The sequence below is a fragment of the Mugil cephalus genome, chromosome 4, assembly GCF_022458985.1.
Source record: "Mugil cephalus isolate CIBA_MC_2020 chromosome 4, CIBA_Mcephalus_1.1, whole genome shotgun sequence".
Classification (NCBI taxonomy): Eukaryota; Metazoa; Chordata; class Actinopteri; order Mugiliformes; family Mugilidae; genus Mugil; species Mugil cephalus.
In genome coordinates this window covers 12,486,634-12,497,595 of record NC_061773.1, presented here as the reverse complement: position 1 = coordinate 12,497,595, position 10,962 = coordinate 12,486,634, and the positions used below count along the sequence as shown (strand labels likewise).

At 43.0% G+C, this 10,962-nt stretch overlaps 1 protein-coding gene across 1 annotated transcript; it reads left to right on the top strand.

Moving 5' to 3' along the window:
• The first annotated feature begins 331 nt into the window (after positions 1–331).
• On the top strand, positions 332–9,734 carry LOC125006207 (SAM pointed domain-containing Ets transcription factor). The gene is made up of 6 exons (XM_047582029.1): positions 332–680; positions 5,562–6,008; positions 6,690–6,887; positions 7,035–7,082; positions 7,259–7,393; positions 8,021–9,734. The coding sequence occupies exons 2-6, from the start codon at positions 5,564–5,566 to the stop codon at positions 8,197–8,199; spliced, it is 1,005 nt and encodes a 334-aa protein (XP_047437985.1). The 5' UTR covers positions 332–680; positions 5,562–5,563; the 3' UTR covers positions 8,200–9,734.
• The last annotated feature ends 1,228 nt before the right edge of the window (positions 9,735–10,962 follow it).

Sequence of the window (10,962 nt, the reverse complement as noted above, 5' to 3'; positions counted from 1 at the left end):
CATAAAGTATTGTAATTCAGACGCTTCTTTTTTTTTATGTAAGTCATCTAAAATGTTGTTGTACGTAGTAACTTAATGAACCACAGAAAGTTGTTTTAATACACTTGAAACTCTTATCGTTTTAAATTTCTCTCACTGGAGCACTGAGATCAAGTAGTAGTGTTTGAGGAGGTCTGAGCTAATCTGCAAGAACACACACACACACACACACACGCACACACACACACACACACACACGCACACACACACACACACTGGGTTGTATGCATAAGTAAACACAACTGCCCCTGTAAATATAAATTGCAGTCAATGGTGCTGGAATTCCTTTGCACTCGCTCACCCACTCACTTCGCTCCTTCTCCCTCTGCACACACCCCCAGCAGGTGCTTTCACTTGACATTTGGTTTGCAGTTGTGCCTTAGGCTGCGGCTACAGGTTAAGTGTAATTCTGTAAAAGAAAGAAAAAGCCCGAGAAGGTCTAAAGGCCTTGAGCTGGGGCCACGGTGACAGTCATCAGTCAGGCAGTAGACTGAAGGGGCCCCGCCGCCTGCAGCTCCTCTGTCCTCAGGTGGCACCGGAGGCCTCCTGTCCGAGGTGAACGCCGGTCGCAAACCACATCTGCTGCTGCCATCCGGTCGAGTCTTTTGCTGCCTCTGGCCATCAGAGCATCTCTTTCAAAGGTAAGAAGAGCCTTGCTCAAGACCTTGAATATTTGATGTGTGTTTTTGTCGAAGATCTGTGGAACACAAACCGTCGGATTTGCTTGGCTAGTGCAAATGTGCGCATATTTTAAAAAGAACAAGTGTCCAGTTTGCACAGTTGTTGATAACATTGCCGACAACTCGTCTTTCAGAGGACGTACAGACAGTCTTCTGGGCTGCTTGTGTGGTGTAACATTAACATTGGTTCCTGAATTTTAATAATTCATTATTGGTTAACTTGACTTCCTGAGTCAGTCAAAATGGCATCATTAGCAGGAGTTGTGCTGAGGACACTGCGAAAAGACGTCTTTGGCTTCACCAAACTGTTTTAAAAACACAATTAAGGTGCGTTGAGCTAAATGTTATCAGATAATCGACCAGGTGTGCTCGCAGGATAAAAAAGTTATTTTATTAATTCACTGATTTATTTCTGTTGCGTTCATTGTTTTCAGTCCGCATCATTTCCCACTTACCTGTTTTTCTTGTTCCTATATAATGTGCTAGCTTTCTCACAGAGAGATAAAACGCAAAACATGGTCTGATAAGAGGTGTCTGGGGGTTGGCCGTTAGATGCCAAAAAAAGCAGCCAAGAGTGAATCAAAACAGATTTAACAGAGCTACCCAGCATAAACCCGGGGATTGAATTATGATTTTTGGATTAAAGGAGCTGCTTCCAAAGGCTTCGACAAACGACTGAAGTTACAATCTGCTCCGTTCCTTGTGAGGAAGCCGATGCTTTGTTATCGTCTGAGTAATGTCAAACTAATCTGGATCATTACCTCACATCATGACCCTGTTGGGTAGCCTGAGCCGACTCTCTTAGGGATTGTGTAAAAATATCGCAGAGGTTTTAGTTCCTCTTGTTATTTGGCCCAGAAAACTCTTTCGCCCACCCTATCGCGTAAAATCTAGAGCAATTTGTCTTGTACATACGGACTAATGCACCTTTATGATCTAAGACAATAAATCTAACAGGAGAAGTCTGAAATAAAATGGTGAATAAAAGTGTTTTTTTGTTTTTTTTTGGTTGTTGTTTGTTTTTTAAAGACCCTATCCGAGAATTCTTCTGACTTGTGCTTGTCCGCTGATCATTTTCATTCCATAGTAAATCCACAATAGTGCTTGGCAGCAGCAGGTTATAGACCACCAGGACTCAAAAATGTCATAAAGGTGTTTTAGATGAAAAGATAAAGTAGTGTGACATCATTTTAATATAATTTATGTAGAATAATGGTGCACATTTTCAGACAGTTTCTCCTAATCATAATGTTGCACTTTGTTGGGGATGTGAAAAGGGATGAAAATGTTTGTGTCAGGCATGAAACGGAAAACTTGAGGCAACTCCAGCCTCCGCGCCACTGGCCAACCAACGTGGTGTTGTGTCAGGAGGTTGCCTAATATGTGGTCAACCCTACAACAAGCACCGGTGAAAAAAGACTCTAGATTTAGCTCAGACTTTCGAATAATTTACAAGCCACAAATTGGCAAAATAAAATGCAAATTACTGTCGGTTCCAGGTTGCCCTAAGGCTGTTAAAGCAATAATTATTCGGTTCCCTGATGATGGCTTTTCAGTGTGTTCAGTTTGTTTAATCAGTGTCAAAGCGAGTCGCAGAGAGGGAACGCTCCTCTTGTTTTACAGCTTCAACTAATCGGAAATGTTCAAATGCAACGTTTTGGTCCAGGCAGAGGCGACGTGAGGCGACGTCACAGTCGGCCTTCACTCCAGGGAGTTATTCAATGTCGGTCTGGTGTGTCCGGGCCATTAATTGTTGATGTTGTTGAGATGTTCAGAGTGTGTTTCAGTCTTCACATCAGTGAAAACACGGTGGAAATGGTGGACATTGAACTCCAATGGTTCATGTGCATCATCGTCTTTTTACCGACTTGTTTAACTCCAAACACTTTTGTGATGTTTCAGTGTTTTTCAAGAAAGAAATGTATGCACATGATAAGTAAGCAGACACAAGGTGCATCTTTACATTTACTACCTACATCCAGGTTTTTAATGGCACCATCTGAGGCAGCTGTTCGCTAAACACATTCTTATGTGCAACTTTCTAAATGACAGGACCTGGTCTCTGCGAACATTTTCATCATCTGCACAATTTGGCATATCTACAAAAAGACAGGTGACAACGTTCTTTCCCCATCTGCCTGTCCTCACGATCTTTGGGCGCATTCTGAGTTGCATAAAGTTTATCATCGGCATCACTGACTGCAAGCGCAGCCCTCTGTCAAAATTAATTTGGACCGCTACCAAAACACTCAGAGGGGTGTCATGTTTCTTGGATATGGCCTGATGCCAATGCACCTGACTAATCGCAGGATGAATCATTTGGTGCACAAACATCACCCTTTTCAGTTGATGCAACCTGCCAGGGAAAATATAATGTAATTAAAAGCAGACTGCTATTTGCGATGGCACGGGACGTAAAATCCACCTTCGTACAAAAAAGCAACTAGAAAAACGCTTTTTTTTTTTTTTTTTACTGAAGCTGATTTATAATGTGAACAGAACACCTGCTGCCATAAAATGCCCTAGTGCTGCTGTCCACAGACACAAATCACTTCCTCCAACCAGCAGACTCTCTTCCTGGCACATTGAGCAACTCTGCGCAAAAATTAAACTGCTTCCTTGAACAGTGACTTCCTTAGTTCATCTGAGTTTCCCATGAGAAACGGTAACAAGAGGTTGGGGGGAAAAAAATAATCTCCATTTAACGCTCACATGGCAAACAGTCACGCCTGGATGGACACACTCCTTTAACTCCTCCAGACTCAAACAACAGCGGCGGAGCACTCGGTGAACGTTTTGGTCGCCGTTAGATGGATGGCCCATGCGGGCGAGATGCTCGTCTGTGACCTTTTCTTCTCTGTTTCTCACTGAGTCATCCACGGTAAACGAGGCTAGACTTTTTGGTTGTTTTGATTGCTACTCATTAACTTAAATTTAAACACTTAGCTGCCTCCTGACACACAAGCATTCAGCAACAATGATGGATTGGATGCATTTTCTCTTTAGTTATTGAAAGAGGAGAATTGCAAATGTAACATAAAGGCACCTCCTTAGTTAGTTTAGTCACATCTTTTTTTGTTGTTTGTTTTTTTGCAGAAAAGGTATAGGGAAGTAAAAATCCCTTCATGCAGCTGCAAAGAGTCCCCCCTCTTCATGTTAAATGAGGCCAAGCATGTAGAAAGAATAAGGTTCCCATGGTGGACGCCTGCGTGGAGGGACTCCTTTCCCTTTGGTGTCAAAGGCTGACTTTGCTGAGTAAATGGAGCAAGATCTAATGCTCCTGAAATGAATATTGGCGTCTTGACCAAACTCATTTAGAGATCAGTCAGGGCCTTAATCCCTCTCCCCAGGGGTGTGTGTTTGTGTCTTTTTCTTGCGTCCCCTCTTCCTTTTGGAAGAAGGTAATATGGCTAAATTTGCTTTGCTAATGGGCTTAGCGCAAGCTGTTACAGAGCCGAGTTGACACGCAGCAGCGGGCTGGGATGCCAATGGCTTTTAATCTGACTCCTGATGGAGTGAAAGGGAGGGTGGGTTATAGTTTACGAGAAGTTTAGGGGAGATAAAAGAAGGAGTGGGGAGGAGGGTTTACAATGGACGGCGGAGGACCGGCCCAGGAGGGTGAATATCTTTTGGAGGTGGGGGGGGGGTGCAGCGAAGATAGCTTCATCCAACTTTCTTCTCAACTGTTCTTAGCAGTTGTATAATTGTTATGGACTTCCTTGAAAACGAGATGGTTCATCTCAAGGGGCTGTCCATGAAAACGTTTGTTATCATGTCCATGAGAAAAAAGAAAAGTGACAAGTGAATGATTTGAATCCAGACCTTTCAACAAGCAGCGAAATCAAAAACTCGTGGACATAAAACGCAAAAATAAAAGGTGAACAAATGTAATAAAAATAAATAAAAATTGATTCTTTTAGTCTCTGTAAAGTTTCTTGGACAAATCAAATCTACGTTTTATCTTTAAGAAAGTTTTAGTGTCATTTCAACACTGCCTAATTTGTTTTTGCATTTTGCAAACTTTATGAGACATCCTCCTTTGACGCATTAAGCCATGATTTCTCCTGGAACATGTGCTTTGTGGGAGCACACTTTCCGCTGATAACCCGCCTGTGTGACAGCAGTGTTTCTTCCCATATGCCAGCTGTGGCAGGTACACTTAATGGACGCCATGTGCACAATTACACTTTAGACTGCACCTTACATGTTCTTTTATGTTATATGTCATAAATGCGAGCTTTTTTCCTGTTAGACCTGTCGGTGTCTGCTTCATAAAACAGACATTTTGGTTGTTTTCGTGCGGTTGGGGGCAGATTTTGGGAACTCTCCTCTCCGTATTATCTAACTTCTATTTGATTAAAATCTCCAGCTGACAGTGGAGACAGAGGGCTGCGGAGACGGCACCTTGAAAGCCGAGGCAGACAGCAGAGCTGCCCCGGTCTCAATTCAAGTCACCTACCCTTAAGACATGAACCATTCTGGGCCACTGACCCACAAATAAGAGACTCAGTCAAATCCATTTTGCCCCATGCCTGTCAGCGCTGTGTGTGTTTTAGCCTTCTTGAGGGTAACTTCCTTGGTATCTCCATTAGACTCAGAGCTCTTATAGAGCGTCAGCTACCACAGCCTCGCCTCAGTTCTGCAGCTTCTCAGATGTTTTTTTTGTTGTTGTTGTTGTTTGTTTTTTTCAAAATAGTTTCTGGTTTAGTGCAAGAAAACTGTTGGTTAAGGTAATGTTTTATCTCACTGTATTAACATTATTCAAGTCTTGTTGAATGCAGATTTAAATGAAGATTTTTTTTACATGACGTTACAAATGTAATGCTTTGTTATTTTTTCCAGTTATGTCCAACCCAGTGGGCAGTTTATCTGAAGGCACGCTGTATGGGTCCCGGATCGGGATGACAGAGGACTCCCTGACCCTCCTGGAGCGAAGCAGGGGCTCTGGGGAACACTGGGACATGGAGGAGACCAAGCCAAGCGTGGAAGCCCTGGAGCGAGGCATGCCAAGCTTCTACCTCTCCTGCTTTGACATGCTCCTCACCGAGGACGCCACGTGGCTGGTGAAAGTTTCCGAGGCCCCCCAAACGCTGCCTGCGCCCATGGCTCGCATGGAGCCCCGCGAGGAGCCGGAGCAGTGCCCCGTCATCGATAGCCAGGAACAGGGGCTCTCTCCTGGGCTGGAGGGGCAGGTGGAGGAGCGGTCTCTGGAGCAGGTGCAGAGCATGGTGGTGGGAGAAGTGCTGAAGGACATTGAGACGGCCTGCAAGCTGCTCAACATCACCCCAGGTAGGCCGCTTTCCAACAACCGCTGCTGGGGTCTGTCAGGGAAGGGTGTTACAGCGTTGAGGCATATAACCGACAAAGAAGCCGAACTTAAAAGCAAACAAAGCATTTTTCCTTACAGAAAATCCCAAAGTGTCGCTCAGTATTTGCAAACAAAGAAATACTGACTGAGAGATTCTTTAGCTACTGGATCTTGCTTCTAAAACCAACACGTATTTGTGTGGCTAGGCAAGGAGAAGTGACAGATCTCCTAAATCATCGTCTTTACTGACACAAAGCTGTGTTTGCCCGATCCAGGATCTGTTTAATCCTGACCTTTACGTGAGTTCTCCTGGACTGTGACAGTGATGGTTCTTTTCTGCCGGTAGACGTGTACACAGTCTTAAGGGCGAGGTCTCTGCTGCTCATAAAGCAAACAGAGGAAGCATTTTTTTTTTTTTTTTTATGTACTGTACGGCCTCTGGCTGTCATAAACCGGCGCAACCTGCAGTCATCTGTTCCCCTGATTTAGACCCCAGTGGCATAAAAGCACGATAACCTTGTGTAAAGGCGCTGAGCTGAACGCAGAGTGCACAGCTGCAAAAGAAATAATTAAATCGTGCTTAATTGCTGTTTATCTCGCTGTGGACGGGGTCCCAGCTGGGCGTTTTCTCACCATTTGTTTTTGGGTGTCTTTGTCGACAGACCCCATAGAGTGGAACTCAGCGAATGTCCAGAAGTGGCTGTTGTGGACTGAGCATCTGTACAGGTTGCCCCACGCAGGAAAAGCCTTCCAGGAGCTGACGGGGAAGGATCTGTGCGCCATGAGTGAGGAGGAGTTTCGTCAGCGCTCCCCGCAGTGTGGCGACACGCTGCACGCACACCTGGACATATGGAAGTCAGGTAAGTGCGTAATATTTGCTCAGGTTCATTACGGCCTGCGGCTGCACCTCCTGTGATTACTTTATTATCTAATGTTTGGCTTATGTGAACCACTGTGTGAGTTCACGTGCGTTAACTAATTTAAAGTCTCTCTTTTTTTCTCCACAGCTGCCTGGATGAAAGAGAGGTGTTCAGTTGGAGACACCAAAACGACAAGTAGGGCTGCTTTCCTTACCCGGTCACAGTTTAAGGATGTTTATGGTTAATGAAAAGTTGCATTCACACTTTGCAGTTTGGCAAAATAAGTCTAACCTAATCCACAGTGATATATAGAGCTCTATGAGCTCAGGTATAAATGAATCGTGACCACATGTTTTTGTTTTGTCCTGCAGGCACAGAGGAGCTGTGGTCCGAGGCAGATTCATCGTGCTCGGGTCAACCTATTCATCTCTGGCAATTCCTCAGAGAGCTCCTGCTCAAACCGCACAACTACGGACGCTGCATCCGCTGGCTCAATAAAGAAAAAGGTGCTTTTTAATGCTACACACGTTCATTAAAATGCTTTGCCCTCATTTCACCAAGCATGCATGCCGGTTAAAAGGAGAAAATTAGAAACTTGTCGGACTTTACCCCTGCCTCTTCATCTTCTTTCACTCGAGACTTCAGCTCACTGCAGCGACGAACCTCCAGCTGTCAGCGCTTTAGAAAAGGGTTGTAATTTGAACCCTTTCCCTGTTTTCGGCTGACACTTTTTTTTCTAGTTCCTCGCTCGGCTCCATGTAATATTATCTGAAACGGTTTTTAGTTATTTCCTTCTTCCGTCTTGAGTCACACGAGAGGATTCAAAATTTCCTCTGCCGCTCAAAGAGTTTTAAAACATTGTAATAATAAAAAAGAAATTCAATTAAAATTGTTAATTTCTTTTTGAATGAAGACAGAAACGCACCAATTTTTTTTTTTTTTTTTTTTACAATTTTCTTAGAGCACGATAAATTAATAAATAAAATGTATTTCCCGAAATGAAATTTAAAAATAGGATTTCTTGGCTGGATCACATATTTGATGAGCACATTCGTTCATGAAGTGCAACCAATGAATGAACGACCGCATTTTTTCACCTTCAAACCAGCTGTGTCTCTTGTGTTTCCCACCAGGCATTTTTAAAATAGAAGACTCGGCTCACGTTGCGCGGCTGTGGGGACTCAGGAAGAATCGACCCGCAATGAACTATGACAAGCTGAGCCGCTCCATACGTCAGTACTACAAGAAAGGCATCATCCGCAAACCTGACGTGTCTCAGAGACTGGTGTACCAGTTTGTTCACCCAGTATGAGGCTGCAGCAGAGCGGGGGCAGAAATAGGAGGAGGAGGAGGAGGAGGAAACTTGGAAACTAAATTAAAAGGAAACACTATTTCACCGTGCACTTGAACGCCCCAGATGGACAGGTGACATGGAACACGTGCACTGACCAACCCCAATGGTACACACTTCCACTGCCAGCACAGAGGTGACAGCTGGCAGCTGCTGCATGAAGGCTTATCTTTGCAGAGGTTGAGAGGAAGAGACAAAACAATGTGGCCGTCGAGGCTTTTTCCTGCTGCAGAATAAAACTGATTTAAAAAAACAAAACAAAACAAACAAAAAAAAGCAAGATAATCAATGAACTGCCTTTTCACTTGCATGATCTGCCTGTTTATCTGTCCATAATGTGAGTCCCGATCATCATAAACTCATAACACCGTAGAGTGCCGGCTGACTGCTTCAGGAAAACGCCCTTCGCCTGCTGTTTGCTTTGTCTTTTCTCATCGTCACTGCCACAGGTGAAAAACGTGGTTGGGGTTATTTTTGCAGAAACCTGCTGAATGGCAGGACAGTGCACTCTCCTCTCATCTCACCTGGAAGATAGAGAGAAGGACGCTTGAGCAGTTTGCTGAGTTTAGACCCTGCCGTGGCTGTTTACTTGTACATAGATTTTTTTTGATGGTAAAGAGTGATGCGTTCCTTTCTGCTTCTTATTTTATGTCGTCAACTGCAGTTCGTGTGACTGTTCAATGCATATCGTGTGTTTGTCTGAGAGATTGTTCAAGACTTAATAAACAGAAAAAGGTAAAAGTCTATAATTAAACCGTGACATTTTCACAGGTTTTAGCCACAAAATGTTGTTCATGTTGTGAGGCAGATGAATCCCTGATGTCTTTATTATTATTATTATTATTATTTAGTACCACCCGTAATTGTCTTAGTGCGCATACAGATGCTTCCCAAATGTGCAAAAATATCCAACTTGAGGAGATTACCTTCACAGGCCTTGACCAAAACCTCTCCAAAATGTCACTTTATTTGCAGATGATGTTCTTGTATTGTATCTTTTTGTGTTGTATCTTCATTTACTCTTACCCAGTAACATATAATCTGATTCTTACACCACTGCGGGTGACATATATAAAAATAAACTGTGTAGCTGCTCAAATGTACGCACGCGCCTGAGAAATATCAGCATCAAGTCATATTTTCTAATTTATCCTATTTAGTCTAAATACATCGTTAGCATTCACTAAACTCAAATAGTATCTGCTTTACATGCTAGCAGCCCTGTGTTTACATACGGCTTCACTGTAAGCAAGGACTAAAAAAATAAAAAATAAAAACTCCATTATTTTACAAAGAGACGTGATTAAACATCATTTTATTCATTTTATTATAACGACTGCAGCTTCCTAGCTGTGTATTTGGTCCACATTTATTCCAGTGAGTATTTATTTGATCTGATGTGGTACGCTTATCACTCTCATATGTCTAAATAAATGTCTGCCTGAACACATTAAATGTTCAAACAGGACTCATTAAAGTTTTTTTTTTATAACCTGTCAGAGGTGTTGTCTTTAATAAAGAAAGTGTTCACAGTGCATCTACATCCAGCTGTCTGCTCTTAAATGCTACTGAAGTCTCAACAGTTGTTTGGTAATTACTTTGCACTGTGTGTTTTTCCCCCTGAATAGACATTTTTATCTTCTCCAACCACTAACCGATCCTGTTTGTTTCTTTAATATTGTCCAACAGGTTTTCATATTGGTGCTTTCCCGTGTAGGGTAATTAGTCACAGGCTGGATATGAGCCAATATAAAGTGACTTGGAGCTATGTGGTGCGTTTTAACAATAGATTGAAAGAGCTTTTAGTTATTAACCTTTAAAGAGACATGTGCTGTGCAGGTCAGTGAGGGCAAAGCGAATCAGAAAGATCAAGAGTGGCATCAAGATGTCATTGGGGAGGTGAAGGGATGTCACAGTGTGGTGTTTGTGATCATTATCATTATCAGCACCATGGAGAAACGCGGACCATGTTGTGATGCTTCAGCAATTACAGACAAGGGGAACACAAACAGTACCGAATTACCTCTGTATTTACAGAAGCGTGGAGGGCCTCGCCCATCCCATACTGCTGTCAATAAGGATTTTCATTCATCCCCCATCCAGCCGGGAAAACTCATCTATATGTAACAAGCTCCCTCTGTAGAGAGTGGCAGGGAGGATGTGATTAGAACGGTTTTACCTACACTGTGTTATTACTTTAATTCCCACATAAGAAAACAAGAACAAGACATTGCTATTTGCTGTCTGTAAGACAAATAAAATTAAACACAACATATTTTTTTCAAATGCAGACTTTCCCCAATGAGCCATGTGAGTTCAAAATCCTAAAAACAGGCCATTAAAAACTTAAAATTGATTGGTTCTATAAAAATACATATGAAATTTTGAGTATTGGGTCATTTTGTACCAGTGATCCTTTTGATGCCGTGCTTTGTGTCTGTATAAAGCCAGTACATTTGAAAGTTCTTCAGAGACAAAAATGGCTAAAACAAGGAAACTCTAACGCAGGAAACATGCCTGAAGATAGAGATTCTCAGCCAGGAGGGGTGTAGTTGCCACCAGATGACCAGGAAGTGCAGATGCAGTCCTTCATCACTAGTATCCATTCTGCAGAAATACAGACGAAGCAACAGCTTGGAAGACAAACCAAGATCTGGGCGTCCAAGGGTTTCTTCAGCAAGAAATGACCACATCCTGATCCATATGTGCAGGGAAAACCACTGA